At 43.7% G+C, this 19,808-nt stretch overlaps 1 protein-coding gene across 2 annotated transcripts in view; it reads left to right on the top strand.

The window, feature by feature from the left end:
* The window catches only part of LOC106563284 (tyrosine-protein kinase ABL1), a 53,610-nt gene that overhangs the window by 20,576 nt on the left and 13,226 nt on the right, over positions 1 to 19,808 (top strand). Inside the window, exons 1-2 of one of the 2 annotated variants that reach the window (XM_014128750.3) lie at positions 2,871 to 3,654; positions 17,340 to 17,504. In XM_014128750.3, coding sequence (XP_013984225.1) covers positions 3,570 to 3,654; positions 17,340 to 17,504 — 250 coding nt within the window. In that variant the 5' untranslated portion in view covers positions 2,871 to 3,569. Of the gene's footprint in view, positions 1 to 2,870; positions 3,655 to 17,339; positions 17,505 to 19,808 lie in introns of those variants that run through there. The other variant, XM_014128749.3, reaches the window with a different exon arrangement.

Below are 19,808 nucleotides of genomic sequence, written 5' to 3'. Positions count from 1 at the left end.
GCCAAATACATTTAAACTCAGTTTTTCACAATTCCTGACATTTAATCCTAGTAAAAATTCCCTGTCTTAGGTCAGTTAGGATCACCACTTTATTTTAAGTATGTGAAATGTTAGAATAATAGTATAGAGTGATTTATTTCAGCTTTTATTTCTTTCATCACATTCTCAGTGGGTCAGAAGTTTACGTACACTCAATTAGTATTTGGTAGCATTGCCTTTAAATTGTTTAACTTGGGTCAAACGTTTCGGGTAGACTTCCATAAGCTTCCCACAATAAGTTGGGTGAATTTTGTCCCATTCCTCCTGACAGAGCTGGTGTAACTGAGTCAGGTTTGTAAGCCTCCTTGCTCGCACACACTTTTTCAGTTCTGCCCACATATTTTCTATAGGATTGAGGTCAGGGCTTTGTGATGGCCACTCCAATACCTTGACTTTGTTGTCCTTAAGCCATTTTGCCACAACTTTAGAAGTATGCTTGGGGTCATTGTTCATTTGGAAGACCCTTTTGCGACCAATCTTTAACTTCCTAACTGATGTCTTGAGATGTTGCTTCAATATATCCACATCATTTTCCGTCCTCATAATGCCATCTATATTGTGAAGTGCACCAGTCCCTCCTGCAGCAAACCACAACATGATGCTGCCACCTCCGTGCTTCACGGTTGGGATGGTGTTCTTCTGATTGCAAGCATCCCCCTTTTTCCTCCAAAAATAACAATGGTCATTATGGCCAAACAGTTCTATTTTGTTTCATCAGACCAGAGGACATTTCTCCAAAATGTACGATCTTTGTCCCCATGTGCAGTTGCAAACGTAGTCAGTTTTCTTTATGGCGGTTTTGGAGCAATGGCTATAGGACTTGTTTTACTGTGGATATAGATACTTTTGCACCTGTTTCCTCCAGCATCTTCACAACGTCCTTTGCTGTTGTTCTGGGGATTGATTTGCACTTTTCGCACCAAAGTACGTTTATCTCTAGGAGACAGAATGCGTCTCCTTCCTGAGCGGTATGACGGCTGCGTGGTCCCATGGTGTTTATACTTGCGTACTATTGTTTGTACAGATGTATGTGGTACCTTCAGGCGTTTGCAAATTGCTCAGAAGGATGAACCAGACTTGAGGTCTACAATGTTTTTTTCTGAGGTCTTGGTTGATTTCTTTTGATTTTCCCATGATGTCAAGCAAAGAGGCACTGAGTTTGAAGGTAGGCTTTGAAATACATCCACAGCTACACCTCCAATTGACTCAAATGATGTCAATTAGCCTATCAGAAGCTTCTAAAACCATGACATCATTTTTTGGAATTTTCCAAGCTGTTTAAAGGCACAGTCAACTTAGTGTATGTAAACTTTTGACCCACTGGAATTGTGATACAGTGAAATAATCTGTCTGTAAACGATTGTTGGAAAAACGACTTGTGTCATGCACAAAGTAGATGTCCTAAGCGTCTAACCTAACCGTCTTGCCAAAACTATAGTTTGTTAACAAGAAATTTGTGCAGTGGTTGAAAAACGAGTTTTAATGACTCCAACCTAAGTGTATGTAAACTTCCGACTTCAACTGTAAGTCTTGAAATGATTATCATTGGCTTGATTGGAGAATTCTATTTATTATTATAATTTTTTTTCTCACCTTTATTCAACCAGGTAGGCCAGTTGAGAACAAGTTTTCATTTACAACAGCAACCTGGCCAAGATAAAGCAAAGCCGTGCGACAAAAAACAACAGAGTTACACATGGGATAAACAAACATACAGTCAACAACAATAGTAATAACATTGTTACAATTGTCTTCCTTGGTGGCATGTTATCACCTTCTATACCGCTGACTCTCACCATTTTATAGATGGGATTGGCTACAGTAACAGACTCCTGGCCTATATTCAGTCAATTTTCCTCCTTTTCCTTATGATTGGAAATTTCAGTGAGCGTGTTAGCCAGCTAGCGTGCTTCTGGGCTGTGGACTGACAGATCTAAGGTTCCAGCCAGTCTGGAGTCACCCGCTGAAGTGGTATTACACACACTTGAATGTAGCGTCTGCTTAAAGGCAAGGAAAGTGAATCAGCGGTTTTGAGGGATACTGCTCTTGATTGAAGTCAGAAATCTATCCAAAGAATACCTATATTTAACATTGCCTTCTTTCTATAGAGGTAACTCTTAATTTGCCCACAATTACCTCTGCACCTTTTATTGTCAATGTTCTGGTTTTGGAGAGACCACGTGGACGTACCTGTTTTATAGTCTATTCATTCTAGTGACTCTTGTTGATAACATTTCATGGCATAAAATGCTGAAGAATGACACAACCAATCCTTGAGTTCAGTATGGCCACTCTAAAAATACAGCTGAGGGAAGACGAAGCTAGAGAAAGGCAAGAGTGCCTGACTAATGCCAATGATTCTTTGTTGCTCACAGAAACGGCCAAACATTCACTCCCTAGAAGCACCTGGCCCTGCATGTTTCTTTTAGATAAAATATTTTTTTTATCAGTTGAGATATTAGATTTCACAATTATCGCAGTTCACCTCCAGTTGAAACAGCCCGGGGCAATTTAACCTTATTTGAGCAGTGTAAAAAGTTAATAAGGGAGGGCTCAGGGGGATAGCGTACTTTTCGCTGTTATCTGATTGCAGAATAGCTCCCTACTCCGAGCTCAAGCTATTGTGCTTTTAAAAAGCCAGGCGGCTTCCAGACCCCGTTCTTTAACCTGTAAGCATTTCAGATCTGAGTAAGAGAAAGGGGAAACGGAGGGTGAGAAGAAGAAGAAGAAGTGGGGGTGGGGGTTTGAAGTGTTGGAGAAGGGTTTTTGAAAAAGTGTCTTGTGACTCTCCAACAGAAGGACAAAGAGAAACATCTCAGACTGGATCATTCACAGTTGTAACTTCAAATTTGGTTGTCAACAGAGGTTTCATCTGTTTCCTTTGGATGTGTTTTTTTGCATACTGTTTCTGTTTGCGTTCCTCTTGGTGTGTGTGTGTGTGTGTGTGTGTGTGTATAGTAGTTCTTGCTCTCTTGAGTGTGTGTTGTGGGAGGGCCCAGCCATCTGATGTCATTCAGTGCAGCAAGCAGAGCCTGAAAGAGGCCCTTTGTTGTCAGCCTGTAGCACGAGTCTCTGTGCTTCTCATGCTAACGGACATACACACACAGGGGACAGGAGAGAGAATGGCACCATCCAAACTGCCCTACTGCCCGCTCAACTGACATATCCGCATGTCCAGCCAGCTTTCGGCCAGAACAGGCGCACTTTTGGGTCGCTTCTGCCTCCTCCGGAAAGGAGCTAACCAAGCCAGAGAGAAAAAAAGATGGAGCCGTTTGGACTACAAAGTTTGTAGACTTTGCGGGCAGAACAGAGTTCGCTTTTGTTTGGTGGAATAGAGGAGAGAAAAGGGGGTCACAACAGCCAAAGATTCTGAGAGGAGAAAAGCAGAATCCCTTATTTTTTTTGGTTCTTTGTCTTTTCATGACAGACCTGGGGAATTTTTTTCTGTTGATCTGCCGGCGAAAGGAAACATAAGGGACACTGGGCTGATAAACAAACAGGATTTTTCAAGTGGAAGCGAAAGAAAGCAAATGAAAATGTTGGAGATTTGCCTGAAATTGGTGGGGTGTAAATCTAAGAAAGGCCTCTCGTCCTCCTCCAGCTGCTACTTGGAAGGTAAGAATTTGAGGAACGGCAGTAGGGGGTTTGTATGGAGTATAAGGGGGGTTGTTTTGGGATTGATTCTTAGAGAAAGACAAAGATGGTCAGAGAAGGAGATGATGCTGTAGGGGAGTTAGTTGCGCTGGGCAGGGGGGAGAGAACGTAGCGCATCTTCTCCCTCTATCTCTCCGTGTGAGGCCTCTGTCGTTCCTCTGGAAAGAGGAGGGGGAGAGCATCAGGGAGGGAGAGCATCAGGGGGAGGGAGAGCATCAGGGGGAGGGAGAGCATCAGGGGGAGGGAGAGCATCAGGGGGAGGGAGAGCATCAGGGGGAGGGAGAGCATCAGGGGGAGGGAGCGCATCAGGGGGAGGGAGCGCATCAGGGGGAGGGAGCGCATCAGGGGGAGGGAGCGCATCAGGGGGAGGGAGAGCATCAGGGGGAGGGAGAGCATCAGGGGGAGGGAGAGGGAAGCCAGACACTGGCTTGCTGCAAAGGAAAGAAGGGGAGAAAATAGTTTTTACTTTTGTTTGAGGGTTTCATCTAAATCTATGCTTTCCTTTTCACTCTTTGCTAAGATTTGTATCTTGTTTATTGTTTTTCTACATTGAGTGCAAAGAAAAGTTGAACTGAGTTATAGAGGTTTAAGACTTCTAGGCCTTATAGAGTGTACCGTTGTAATTATTTTCCAAGCCTACACTCGGCCTTACTTTAAACAAAGATGCGCTAAATAGATTAGCCTGAATCAAAGACGAATGAAATTTGAGGAAATCCGGGGTACGTTGCGTTTCAACAATCTAATTGATTTGTAATGGAAGACTGTGAAATGCACCATGTGCTAAGGATTGTGCATCGAAATGATTTAATAGACAATATACTGTAGTCCTGGAACACTTTCCAGCAAAGTATATGTTAATCAATAACTTTTTAAACACACATTTTCATATAGCGGTGGTTACATACACACACAGACCAAAAATGAAAGAACAGTCTCTAATTTAGAATGAAGTTTTCTGTATTTCTGGGGGAAAAAAGGCAATTCTCTCTTTTGGAGGGATATCCACTTATTGAATTTGCAATAAGTTAGCTAGCCCCCAATTTACCCTTCTTTCAGTTTACATTACTCATAGCCTTGTGTGGCAAATTCTTCTGCAGTCAATAAAGCCTAGGATTTTCCACCTGTCCTTCGCTGTGTGGCAGGTTCTCTCACCCTCATGTCTAGTGTACCAATGTTTGACCTAACCACAGTAGAGCTGGGGGGAGAACTAGTCTACAGCGGCACCAGATCCAGATAGGATCTTTAAACAGTGGTTAGACCTCCAGATCTCAGGCTTGATCCAGCGTCAAGCTCTTTGTTACCCATCACAGGTGTCGACAGCGAGGTGATGCAACAGAATCGCCCAAGCGTGAGTTCTTTTCCCTCCAACTTCGCCTCAAGTGGCTTGGTTCTACGTCATGGAACTTGACTGTTGTTTGGATTCTTATGTCCCTAGTCACTATGTTTTGATCTCAGAGGTCAAGGAGGTAGTGATGAACTCCACTTGGCCAATCTCTGTATCCCCTGTTCTGTCAGTGTGTTTGTGGTTAGTTTTAATTCATCACTGTTGCTCATACAAACTCTGTCATAGCTGTCAAGAGTTCCACACATATGTAATCACTGCTGGATGGATTATCTCCCCCAGAGATCCAGCCAGGATATGCTGTAATCCCAGCCTCTCCACTAGCAACTGCTGTTTCCCTTTTTCCTTTCTTTCTTGCCTCATTTTAAGTCTTATTCCATTTCTCTCTCTCCCCCTCCCTCTCTCTTGCTCTCTCTCAGTATGCTGCCATGCATGCCAGTATGCCTCAGTCTGCTGTCACTCCTCACTAAGAGCAGAGGTATTTGAGGTTAGTAAAATGGACATGTGTAGGCGGGGTGGGCTGTTAGTGTCCCACACACTTATGACCAGTCTATCCCCTCCTCCACCCTCCTCATTTCTCATCCACTACACTCATATGTATCTCCCTCCATCTGTCTTATTTCCTCACCCGACAGCCCCCGCCTGCCCATATTCATTCTACAAAATCTAAGCGTTTATCTTTTGCGGCTTGAGTCATAGCCTTGGAGTTCAGTTGCTCACTAAGAAACCAAGCTGTCATTCCTGAGGCTCACCCTTGCACTTGAAGTCTATAGTTAGAAAGATACAGGTTCTGTTTTGAGATTTTTGGTTTGGGTCATTCTCAAATGTCCAGAATGATTCTAGATTGAGAGACCTTCTTTTTTGCTCATTGTCTGAATGGTGAAGTTTTACTCTGTAATCACACTCCGCTGTTAACAGGACACCCCTCTACCACAAGGGTCTTCAATTCAAGGGGCTTTATTGGCATGGGAAACATATGTTAACATTTCCAAAGCAAGTGAAGTAGATAATATACAAAAGTGAAATAAACAATAAAAATGAACAGTCAACATTACACTCACAGAAGTTCAAAAAGAATAAAGACATTACAAATGTCATTATGTATATATACAGTGTTGTAACCATATACAAATGGTTAAAGTACAAAAGGGAAAATAAATAAACATAAATATAGGTTGTATTTCCAATGATGTTTGTTTTTCACTGGTTGACCTTTTCTTGTGGCAACAGGTCACAAATCTTGCTGCTGTGATGGCACACTGTGGTATTTCACCCAGTAGACAGTAGATATGGGAGTTTATCAAAATCGTGTTTGTTTTCAAATTTTTGGTGGATCTGTAATCTGAGGGAAATATGTGTCTCTAATATGGTCATACATTTGACAGGAGGTTAGGAAGTGCAGCTCAGTTTCCACCTAATTTTGTGGGCAGTGTGCACAAAATAGCAAGGCTATGTTCACTTAGTCTGTACATAGTCAAAGCTTTCCTTAAGTTTGGGTCAGTCACAGTGGTCAGGTATTCTGTCACTGTGTACTCTCTGTTTAGGGCCAAATAGCATTCTAGTTTGCTCTGTTTTTTTTGTTAATTCCTTCCAATGAGTCAGGTAATTCATTATCTTTTTGTATTCTCATGATTTAGTTGGGTCTAATTGTGTTGCTATCTTCATCTTTTTCCTGCCCAGGGACCCCCTCCCAGGCAAACCAGCGACCCAGGGACCCCCGTCATACGTTAGCAAAAAAAATTGCTGTCTTATCAGGTGAATGATAATGGCAAGGAGAAGTAATCAACATTCTCCTTGCCAAATAAATAGATTTGGTTGATAGTTTTCCATTATTTTGACCTCCCTACTAGGCTTCGGGGGTATCCAGATTGTCATACCTTTACACTGAACACAAAGGGCGCTATTTTCTAACCCCACAGCCTCGGTAATCCGAAGGTTAGCAATGCTAACAAGTACATGTAAAATCCCATGGAGAATGCTAACTAAATGCTAATGAGCGCAGTGCAACATTTTTAGAGTCTCCGACCTAAATTACTATATTTTCAGGACAGACATCCCAGCTCATAAATAAATACAAGTACCTACATTTTTTGGGCTGGAAACACAAAACAAATATTAGATAGCAATGCTCTTGATCCACGAGGGGATTCTGTGCTGTTACCAAACAAAGCTTGAATTTGGAAGAAGCTAACCACTTAGCTAAATAGCTAACTAGCTACTAAATTAGAAAATAAACTGCAGTTGTGCATTTACCTTAATAGTTATAGTTTATAAGATATTTAGCTGGCAACATTTTAGTTGTGAATTCCATACTGTAACTAGATCACCTGGCACGTGCTGCACAACAGTGAGTGACTTACAAGGCTCTGGTCCCTCATTGTTGTGTGTTTGTAAACAAAGACCATGTGACTAGCGACTACCGGTAAGCTTCATAATGAAACATTTTGAAGGGTAAAATGAAGAATGCAATCTTTATCTGCTAACGTATTGCACAAGTTGACTGCAGGTATTTACTTAAAGTAGCTACAAATATTAAAGTTTATAAAGAAACTTCAAAGACACAGTTTTCACGGTATTGAAAAACCATCCCATGGCTATTTCCAGATACCCGGGTATACGGTACACCACCCAAGCCTACTCCTAACATTATAAATGGAATAGGAAGTGTAAACTCTTAGCCTATTACAGTGCCTTGCAAAAGTATTCATCCCCTTGGCGTTTTTCCTATTTTGTTGCATTTCAACCTGTAATTTGAATGGATTTTTATTTGGATTTAATTTAATGGACATACACAAAATAGTAAAAATTGGTGAAGTGAAATGAAAAAAATTACTTGTTTCAATAAATTCCAAAAAACGGAAAAGTGGTGCGTGCATATGTATTCACCCCCTTTGTTATGAAGCCCCTAAATTAGATCTGGTGCAACCAATTGCCTTCAGAAGTCACATAATTAGTTAGATTGCACACAGGTGGACTTTATTTAAGTGTCACATGATCTGTCACATGATCTCAGTATATATACAGCTGTTCTGAAAGGCCCCAGAGTCTGCAACACCACTAAGCAAGGGGCACCACCAAGCAAGTGGCACCATGAAGACCTAGGAGCTCTCCAAACAGGTCAGGGACAAAGTTGTGGAGAAGTACAGATCAGGGTTGGGTTATAAAACAAATATCCAAAACTTTGAACATCCCACAGAGCACCATTTTTAAATTCATTGTTAAAAAATTTAGGGAATATGGCACAACAACCAAACTGTCAAGTGAGGGCCCCCCACCAAAACTCACAGAACAAGCAAGGGGGGCATTAATCAGAGAGGCAACAAAGAGACCAAAGATAACCCTGAAGGAGCTGCAAAGCTCCACAGTGGAGATTGGAGTATCTGTCCATAGGACCACTTTAAGCCGTACACTCCACAGAACTGGGCTTTACAGAGGAGTGGCCAGAAGAAAGCCATTGCTTAAAGAAAAAATAAGCAAACACTTTTGGTGTTTGCTAAAAGGCATATGGGAGACTCCCGAAACATATGGAAGAAGGTACTCTGGTCAGATGAGACTAAAATGTATATTTTTGGCCATCAAGGAAAACACAATGTCTGACGCAAACCCAACACCCTTCTCATCACCCCGAGAACACCATCCCCACAGTGAAGCATGGTGGTGGCAGCATCATGCTGTGGGAATGTTTTTCATCGGTAGGGACTGGGAAACTGGTCAGAATTGAAGGAATGATGGATGTCGCTAAATACAGGGAAATCCTTGAGGGGAAACCTGTTTCAGTCTTCCAGAGATTTGAGACTGGGAAGGAGGTTCACCTTCCAGCAGGACAATGACCCTAAGCATACTGCTAAAGCAACACTCAAGTGGTTTAAGGGGAAACATTTAAATGTCTTGGACTGGCCTAGTCAAAGCCCAGGCTTCAATCCAATTGAGAATCTGTGGTATGACTTAAATATTGCTGTACACCAGCGGAACCCATCCAACTTGAAGGAGCTGGAGCAGTTTTGCCTTGAAGAATGGGGAAAAATCCCAGTGGCTAGATGTGCCAAGCTTATCGAGACATACCCCAAGAGACTTGCAGCTGCAATTGCAACAAAAGGGGGCTCTTCAAAGTATTGACTTTAGGGGTGTGAATAGTTATGCACACTCAAGTTTTCCGATTTTTTTTTTGGTCTTATTTCTTGCTTGTTTCACAAAATAATATTTTGTATCTTCAAAGTGGTAGGCATGTTGTGTAACTCAAATAATACAACCCCCCAAAAAATCTACACTGCTCAAAAAAATAAAGGGAACACTTAAACAACACAATGTAACTCCAAGTCAATCACACTTCTGTGAAATCAAACTGTCCAGTTAGGAAGCAACACTGATTGACAATAAATTTCACATGCTGTTGTGCAAATGGAATAGACAAGAGGTGGAAATTATAGGCAATTAGCAAGACACCCCCAATAAAGGAGTGATTCTGCAGGTGGGGACCACAGACCACTTCTCAGTTCCTATGCTTCCTGGCTGATGTTTTGGTCACTTTTGAATGCTGGCGGTGCTTTCACTCTAGTGGTAGCATGAGACGGAGTCTACAACCCACACAAGTGGCTCAGGTAGTGCAGCTCATCCAGGATGGCACATCAATGCGAGCTGTGGCAAGAAGGTTTGCTGTGTCTGTCAGCGTAGTGTCCAGAGCATGGAGGCGCACCCAGGAGACAGGCCAGTACATCAGGAGATGTGGAGGAGGCCAACAACCCAGCAGCAGGACCGCTACCTCCGCCTTTGTGCAAGGAGGAGCAGGAGAAGCACTGCCAGAGCCCTGCAAAATGACCTCCAGCAGGCCACAAATGTGCATGTGTCTGCTCAAACGGTCAGAAACAGACTCCATGAGGGTGGTATGAGGGCCCGACGTCCACAGGTGGGGGTTGTGCTTACAGCCCAACACCGTGCAGGACGTTTGGCATTTGCCAGAGAACACCAAGATTGGAAAATTCGCCACTGGCGCCCTGTGCTCTTCACAGATTAAAGCAGGTTCACACTGAGCATGTGACAGACGTGACAGAGTCTGGAGATGCCGTGGAGAACGTTCTGCTGCCTGCAACATCCTCCAGCATGACCGGTTTGGCGGTGGGTCAGTCATGGTGTGGGGTGGTATTTCTTTGGGGGGCCGCACAGCCCTCCATGTGCTCGCCAGAGGTAGCCTGACTGCCATTAGGTACCGAGATGAGATCCTCAGACCCCTTGTGAGACCATATGCTGGTGCGGTTGGCCCTGGGTTCCTCCTAATGCAAGACAATGCTAGACCTCATGTGGCTGGAGTGTGTCAGCAGTTCCTGCAAGAGGAAGGCATTGATGCTATGGACTGGCCCGCCTGTTCCCCAGACCTGAATCCAATTGAGCACATCTGGGACATCATGTCTCGCTCCATCCACCAACGCCACGTTGCACCACAGACTGTCCAGGAGTTGGCGGATGCTTTAGTCCAGGTCTGGGAGGAGATCCCTCAGGAGACCATCCGTCACCTCATCAGGAGCATACCCAGACGTGGTAGGGAGGTCATACAGGCACGTGGAGGCCACACACACTACTGAGCCTCATTTTGACTTGTTTTAAGGACATTACATCAAAGTTGGATCAGCCTGTAGTGTGGTTTTCCACTTTAATTTTAAGTGTGACTCCAAATCCAGACCTCCATGGGTTGATAAATTGGATTTCCATTGATTATTTTTGTGTGATTTTGTTGTCAGCACATTCAACTATGTAAAGAAAAAAGTATTTAATAAGATTATTTATTTCATTCAGATCTAGGATGTGTTGTTTAAGTGTTCCCTTTATTTTTTTGAGCAGTATATTTTAATTCCAGATTGTAAGGCAACAAAATAGGAAAAATGCCAAGGGGGGTTAATACTTTCACAAGCCACTGTACATGCCTTCCCTGTGGCTCAGTTGGTAGAGCATGGTGTTTGCAATGCCAGGGTTGTGGGTTCGATTCCCACGGGGGACCAGTATAAAAAAAATACCACTGTAAGTCGCTCTGGATAAGAGCGTCTGCTAAATGACTAAAATGTAAATGTAATGCTGACTAGACCGGGCACACGTGTGTGTCTGCCATCACGTGCATGTTGATTTTGTCCATCCACACCAGACACGATCAGGACACCCAGGTTGAAATATCGAAACGAATTCTGAACCAACTATATTAATTTGGGGACAGGTCAAAACATATAAAATATTCATGGCCATTTACATGTTACGTTACAGCCTTACTCTAAAGTTGAATAAATTGTTTTTGTGCCCCCCTCATCAATCTACACACAATACCCCATAATGACAAAGCAAAAACAGGATTTTAGAAATGTTCACATTTATGTAAAAACAAAAGCGGAAATATCACGTAAGTATTCAGACCCTTTAATCAGTATTTGGTTGACGCACCTTTGGCATCGATTACAGTCTTGGGTATGAAGTTACAATCTTGGCACACTTGTATTTGAGGAGTTTCTCCCATTCTTCTCTGCAGATCCTCTCAAGCGCTGTCAGGTTGGATGTGGAGCGTCACTGCACAGCTATTTTCAGGTCTCTCCAGAGATGTTCAATAGGGTCCAAGTCCGGGCTCTGGCTGGGCCACTCAAGGACATTCAGAGACTTCTCCCGAAGCCACTCCTGCGTTGCCTTGGCTGTGTACTTAGGGTCGTTGTCATCTTGGAAGGTGAACCTTCACCCTAGTCTGAGGTCCTGAGCTTTCTGGAGAAGGTTTTCATCAAGAATCTCTCTGTACTTTGCTCCGTTCATCTTTCCCTTGATCCTGATTAGTCTCCCAGTCCCTGCCACTGAAAAACATCCCCACAGCATGATGCTGCCACCACCATGCTTCAACCACCATGCTTCACTGTAGGGATGGTGCCAGGTTTCCTCCAGTCATGACGCTTGGCATTAAGGCCAAAGAGTTCAATCTTGGTTTCATCAGAGCAGAGAATCTTGGTTCTCATGGTCTGAGGCCTTGAGCATTTTACTGAGGAGTGGCTTCCGTCTGGCCGCTCTACCATAAAGGCCTGATTGATGGAGTGCTGCAGAGATTGTTGCCCTTTTGGAAGGTTCTCCCATCTCCACAGAGGAACTCTGGAGCTCTGTCAGAGTGACCATCTGGTTATTGGTCACCTCCCTGACCATGTCCCTTCTCTTCTGATTGCTCAGTTTGGCTGGGCAGCCAGCTGTAGGAAGAGTCGTGGTGGTTCCAAACTTCTTCCATTTAAGAATGATTGAGGCTGTGTTCTTGCTGCAGAAAGGTTTTGTAACCCTTCCCCAGATCTGTGCCTCCACACAATCCTGTCTCAGAACTCTAGGGACAATTCCTTAGACCTCATGGCTTGGTTTTTTCCTCAGACATGCACTGTCAACTGTGGGACTTTTATATAGACAGATGTGTGCCTTTCCAAATCATGTCCATTTAACAGTTTGACAAGAGTGAAACTTCTCGTTTCACCTCTTCCTGTCTGGAGAGAAACTGGCATAATGGATTATGATCATTGTAGTTAAATACCACGTGTCTATGCTTAACTAGAGTGAATATTTGCTTACTGAAAACTACAACTCCCTTCAGCCCAGCTTCCCACGTAGTTCTTGACTTGATTTCTTTCGTGAATGATTTGATTTATCTCTAGAGACAAGTACATGTTGTGTGCACAAAAAACTGAACTAAATGGAATTCAAGTAATTGGACCGATGTCGGTCAATTAGTAATTTAATAACCCCCAAAAAACAGAATTACTGTTAATCGCTCAGCACTATTAGCTGATTTTAACAAAGTCAAGAAAGATTACTAGCAGCCAGCGGCACTTGCGGGTACTTTTTCAAACCCTATGTTAGATACTCCAGTGAGTGTAATTAGCTCAATATTAGGAGAGAAATAATGTTGATGTCATTAGAAATAAGATAAACCTCTACTCTTGGTATGTTATTCAAAATGTGTTAACTCTGTTTTATTTTTTTTATTTTTATGTGTGAACCCACAGTTGAATATTCCTGCTCTTCCAGTGTCATAGTGCTGGGGAGTAGAAAGTGTTCCGATGCCTCTCTGCTCTTATCTCACACTCCCCAGGAATGTTAATCATGCACATCCCTAATCTCTGTCATGTGCCCAGTTAGACCCTAGTGCCCAGCCTGTCAGCTGTGTGTGGTGACCATGGATTTATCCCATCTTTCTCGGGGGGCTCCCGAGTGGTGCAGCGGTCTAAGGCACTACAGACACCCTGTTTCGAATCCAGGCTGTATCACACAATTGGCCCAGCGTTGTCCGGGTTTGGCCAGTGTAGACAGTCATTGTAAATAAGAATTTGTTCTTAACCGACATGCCTAGTTAAATAAAGATAACATTTTTTAAATAAAATAATTCTCCCTCAGTGGCTCTCATCGTGTAATGTGGCTCCACAGTAGATCACCAAATAGCCTCCCTCTGCATTTCATCAGATAACTCTGGTAGGGCTCAGCTGACCACCGAACACTTCTCACCTACACAAAAGGTGTTGGTTTGACATAAGATACAAATGTGATGGCATCGGAAGAGATGGCTGTCTTTTTACGGTCCCCACACCAATTGTGCTATTGTGTGTTTTCGCGTAATTTGTAACTTATTTTGTAAATAATGTTTCTGCCACCGTCTCTTATGACCGAAAAAAGCTTCTGGATATCAGGACAGCGATTACTCCCCTTGTACTCCATTTGGCAAATCTGACCATAATTCTAGCCACCCGATTCCTGCTTACAAGCAAAAACTAAAGCAGGAAGCACCAGTGACTCAGTCAATAAAAAAGTGGTCAAATGAAGCAGATGCTAAGCTACAGGATTGTTTTGCTAGCACAGACTGGAATATGTTCCGGGATTCTTCCGATGGCATTGAGGAGTACACCACATCGGTCATTGGCTTCACCAATAAGTGCACCGATGACGTCCCCCCCACAGTGATTGTACCTACATACCCCAACCAGAAGCCGTGGATTACAGGCAACATCCACACTGAGCTAAAGGGTAGAGCTGCCGCTTTCAAGGAGCGAGACTCTAACCCGGAAGCTTATAAGAAATCCTGCTATGCCCTCCGACGTACCATCAATCAGGTAAAGCGTCAATACAGGACTAAGATTGAATCATACTACACCGGCTCCGACGCTCGTCGGACGTGGCAGAGCTTGCAAACTATCACAGACTACAAAGGGAAGCACAGCTGCGAGCTGCCCAGTGACACGAGCCTACCAGACAAGCTAAATTACCTATATGATCGCTTCGAGGCAAGTAACACTGAAACATGCATGAGAGCATCAGCTGTTCCAGACGACGGTGTGATCACACTCTCCGTAGCCGACGTGAGTAAGACCTTTTAAACAGGTCAACATTCACAAGGCCGCAAGGCCAGACGGATTACCAGGACGTGTACTCCGAGCATGCGCTGACCAACTGGCAAGTGTCTTCACTGACATTTTCAACCTGTCCCTGTCTGAGTCTGTAATATCAACATGTTTCAAGCAGACCACCATAGTTCCTGTGCACAAGAACACTAAGGTATCCTACCTAAATGAATACCGACCTGTAGCACTCACGCCTGTAGCCATGAAGTTCTTTGAAAGGCTGGTCATGGCTCACATCAACACCATTATCCCAGAAACCCTAGACCCACTCCGATTTGCATACCGCCCCAACAGATCCACAGATGATGCAATCTCTATTGCACTCAACACTGCCCTTTCCCACCTGGACAAAAGGAACACCTATGTGAGAATGCTGTTCATTGACTTCAGCTCAGCGTTCAACACCGCAGTGCCCACAAAGCTTATCACTAAGCTAAGGACCCTAGGACTAAACACCTCCCTCTGCAACTGGATCCTGGGCTTACTGACGGTCCGCCCCCAGGTGGTAAGGGTAGGCAACAACACATCGGCCACGCTGATCCTCAACACGGGGCCCCTCAAGGGTGTGTAGTCAGTCCCCTTCTGTACTCCCTGTTCACTCATGACTGCATGGCCAGGCACGACTCCAACACCACCATTAAGTTTGCCGATGACACAACAGTACATTTTAGTCATTTAGCAGACGCTCTTATCCAGAGCGACTTACAGTAGTGAATACATACATTTCATACATTATTTTCTTTTCTTCCCCGTACTGGTCCCCCGTGGGAAGGCCAGCAGTGGTAGGCCTGATCACCGACAACGAGCCCGCCTATAGGGAGGAGGTCAGAGACCTGGCCGTGTGGTGTCAGGACAACAACCTCTCCCTCAAAGTGATCAAGACAAAAGAGAGGATTGTGGACTACAGGAAAAGGAGGGCCGAGCACGCCCCTATTCTCATCGACAGGGCTGTAGTAGAGCAGGTTGAGAGCTTCAAGTTCCTTGGTGTCCACATCAACAAGAAACTATCATGGTCCAAACACACCAAGACAGTCGTGAAGAGGGCACGACAAAGCCTATTCCCCCTCAGGAGACTGAAAAGATTTGGCATTGGTCCTCAGATCCTCAAAAGGTTCTACAGCTGCACCATCAAGAGCATCCTGACTGATTGCATCACTGCCTGGTATGGCAACTGCTCAGCCTCCAACCGCAAGGTGGTACATCACTGCGGCCAAGCTTCCTGCCATCCAGGACCACAGGCAGTGTCAGAGGAAGACCCTAAAAATTGTAAGACTCCAGCCACCCAAATCATAGACTGTTCTCTCCGCTACCGCACAGCAAGCAGTACCAGAGCGCCAAGTCTAGGTCCAAAAGACTTCTTAACAGCTTCTACCCCCAAGCCATAAGACTCCTGAACAGCTAATCAAATGGCTACCCAAACTATTGGCATTGCCCCCCCCCCCCCCCTCTCCTTTACGCTACTCTTTGTTTATTATCTATGCTTATTCACTTTAACGCTACCTTCATGTACATATTACCTTAATTACCTCGACTAACCAGTGCCCCCGCACATTGACTCTGTACTGGTACCCCCTGTATATAGCCTCACTACTGTTATTTTACTGCTGCTCTTTAATTATTTGTTACTTTTATTTTTTACTTAACACTTATTTTTCTTAGCTGCATTGTTGGTTAAGGGCTGTTGTATTCGGCGCATGTGACAAATACAATTTAATTTGAGATAAAAATCATAACAATCAAGGATCCGTGCTCTGCCAGGGTTCAACATATCACAGCATGCCTTTCTCTTGAACTGAATATTTTTGCATAAACTTAGTAGGTTGGCCTACTACCCATAGCTTTTGTCCTTTCTCTTGGGTATCTCTATGGCCTCAGCAGATGATCAAATGCTTCTCTTTTGCCTTAGTGTTTTGCGCTGAGGACATGTGTTGTGAGAGATGCAAGGTGCTGGATGTGTGCTGACAGCGGAGCTGGCCTCAAAATGAAGTCACTGTGTGAGCCAGTCAGTAAAAATTCCCTCTTCTCTCTTTCCCTTTCTCTTTCCTTCTCTATATTTCCACCTCCCCTCTTTGCAACTCATTCCAGTTCTGGTAACCTTGACGTAGCATCCAAAGCCCTCTGAGTCCCATTATTTGAGTATAATGAGCGTAATCTGTGGCTGCAGTGTTGATAATATCTTACGGTGTTATTCCAGTCCTAATTGGAAGCTTAACGCAGCTCGAATTTCCCCTCTCGCTACAAAATTACGATGGGCCAACTCTTATTGGAGAGGCTTGTTATTGAAAACAAAGTCTTGAAATTGAAAGGAAAGCCTGGAACTCCAGGAAATGAAATGCACAGGTGGTTGAGAGATGGACTATGTTATTGGACTTTATTAAAGAACTCAGTTAATATTGCTGCCTTTAATACCATAGTCAAATCACAGTAGCTGTGCAGTCCAGGACAGTGGTGCAACCATGAAACCTTTTTCGGGGAAATGTTCCTTCGATGTGACGTGGGGAGGTTCTCTGGAGTATATTTAAAAAATAATACACAACGCATACAGGTGTGAATGTGTTTGTGTCTGTGTGTGTCCATGGAATAGACTGAAGCAGTGACCATACCGGTTCTGAAATGCCAGCACATTGACATTGCTTTTTCTGCTTTCTCTGTTTGTATTAGATGGGTGCAAGTGTGTTTCTGCTCTCTTGCAAACTCCTGCTGGATTTTACATGACCAGGTGTGGAATGAAAGCTTAACAGACTGGAACCCAGGCTGTGTTTCTATGACAAGGTGATAGGAAGGCTATTCACCTGATTAGTTGTTGGTTTATTTAACACGGGTCTGATCGACTCACTCCAGATCTCTCTTTCCCCCAAAGTCCACTTGTTTAATAGATAAAGACATGTTCTAATGTTGGACCTGTCTGTTATGTGTTCCAGAAGCTCTCCAGAGACCAGACTTTGAGCCCCAGGGTCTGACCGAAGCGGCCCGTTGGAACTCCAAAGAAAATCTTTTGGCCGGACCCAGCGAGAATGACCCCAACTTGTTTGTTGCTCTTTACGACTTTGTGGCCAGTGGGGACAACACTCTCAGCATAACTAAAGGTAAGAAAATTGTGTGTGCATGTGGGGAGACGAGAGATTCTCTCAGTGGGAGTTGGGATCAATATCTTAAAATTCTTGTCAATTCAGGAATTGAGTTTCACTACTATGACGTGACATGAAATGGAACAGCCCCCAGCTCTGCGCTGCGAGTCTCTCTGTGAGAATACATTCATTTTCCATCCAGACAGCTGTCAGAAAACCGTTTCTGTGCTCTGAAACGATTAACAATAAAACCGTCCATCATAGCCCAGAGAGAATCAGGCTTTGTGAAAATACTCCCTCTGGGCATATTGTGGTCAGGGATCTGCCTCAGTCACTGGTCATGGGGTCAATGTGCAATACGGCCCTCAGCAGCAGCAGTTAAACAGGACAGACAGTATGCGTGAGAATGAGTGTTTTTCTTTTCCTTAAACTTGTGACTGTGCTGAGATGGGTACAGTGTCCTCCCAGGGGGATGGGGAGGGTTTAGAGTGTGACGTATCTGACTGGAAATCCACATATTTGCGTCCCCTTCCCTATCCCTCCCTGTGACGCTCACTTCCTGGCTGTCCGCTCACACGCGAGTTCTTTCCACTGGAGCAGCTGGAAAACAATGGTAGCAGTTGCAGGAGAGAGGGTGATGGAGGATGGGATGTAGAGATTCACTTTAAAGGACCAGGAAATACAGATCCCAAAAATGTTATGTAATAAGGTCTTTTTAAATGTTTTATTTCACCTTTATTTAACTACGCAAGTCAGTTAAGAACCAATTGTTATTTACAATGGTGGCCTACCAAAAGGCAAAAGACCTCCTGTGGGACGGGGGTTGGGATTAAAAAATATGTAATATAGGACAAAACACATCACGACAAGACAACACTGCATAAAGAGAGACCTAAGACAACAACATAGCATGGCAGCAACACATGACAACACAGCATGGTAGCAACCAGAGGTGGGAGCAAGTCATTGTTTTACAAGTCCCAAGTCAAGGCAGGCAAGTCCAAGTCAAGTCTCGTCTCAAGTCCTAAACTTTGAGTTTCGAGTCCTAAACAAGTCATAATGTGCTCTTCACCAAATGTAATACCATTTCATATTTTTAACAAGAGTAATAGTATATTACATTTACGCAAATCATGAATGCTTTTAAAAATATCTATATATTTATTACTTTCCAAATAAACGTTATTTCCATGGAAATACATGGGTAGCCATGAGGAAGACCCCCCCAATCCCACTATCGAGGATCGCTATGGGGTGCAATCAGGCGATGTAGGCTTGAACACAATCGCCCAACCTTAACACACACACACACACACACACACACACACCCTCTCTGTGTGTGGTTACAGTAGGCTAACGTACGTCAATGGTTTTAGGAACAGCAGTAACATCAGGCAGGGTTTAGGCTACCAACTGCCTAGCCAGGTGTAGCTCAATCTTGGGTGCAATGTTTACGTTCCCGCACTGACTGACTGTGTGGAAGCTCATTGATTTAATGTTATGTTAGCCTACATGCTACACTAGCAAAGTTATAAATTATATAGCTGATATAGCGTCGTCTTTATATCCGAATATAATCATTTATTTTATAACATCTTTCCAAGGGCTCCATCTGAATTCACCCGCCGACGTTCCTTTGCACTGCCACGCACAGCTTTTTCTCAGCTGGCACAATTTGATTGGCTGCTGTCCGATTCAAACTGTAATCCGTTAAATGAAGAGTTGATGCGCTGCACACTTTTTTTTAATAGCATAATTTTTCATATTTGGGCTTGGGGAAGGTATCAAGTCAGTTTGAGTCAAAAAGCTCAAGTCCAAGTTAAGTCACGAGTCATTGGTGTTAAAGTCAAAGTCGAGTCATCATATTTGTGACTCGAGTCTGACTCTTGTCCAAGTCATGTGAGTCGGGTCCACACCTCTGGTAGCAACACAACATGGTAGCAACACAAAACATGGTACAAACTAATTTATGTGGTCATGTATAATTTTAGGGATAAGCTTACTTCTTATTAAAAGAGTTGGGTTAGATTCATGCCTCCAAATGGAAAAGTTCTTCCAAGTTATTCAGTCACAGTTTTAATCTTTAAAGTTTAGAAATAAGTATATTAACAGCTATTGACAATAGTATTATTGGAGTTTTATGCTGAGCCACTATGTAAACTTGAGTCTAAAACCGGGAGCAGACTATGTCATCAACCCAGCTAACCTCAAACCAATGGGGGGGAAAAACCCAGTGTCGCAATCTGAGTAAACATTGTATTAGATACAGTGGATTCCTGAGTCAAAGATTGACCAGGCTGCTCAGTCTCAGAATAGTGGGCA

This window comes from Salmo salar, chromosome 11 (assembly GCF_965601325.2).
Source record: "Salmo salar chromosome 11, fSalSal1, whole genome shotgun sequence".
NCBI lineage: Eukaryota > Metazoa > Chordata > Actinopteri > Salmoniformes > Salmonidae > Salmo > Salmo salar.
The sequence above is the reverse complement of the archived record's forward strand: the minus strand, read 5'-3'. Positions and strand labels throughout refer to the sequence as shown.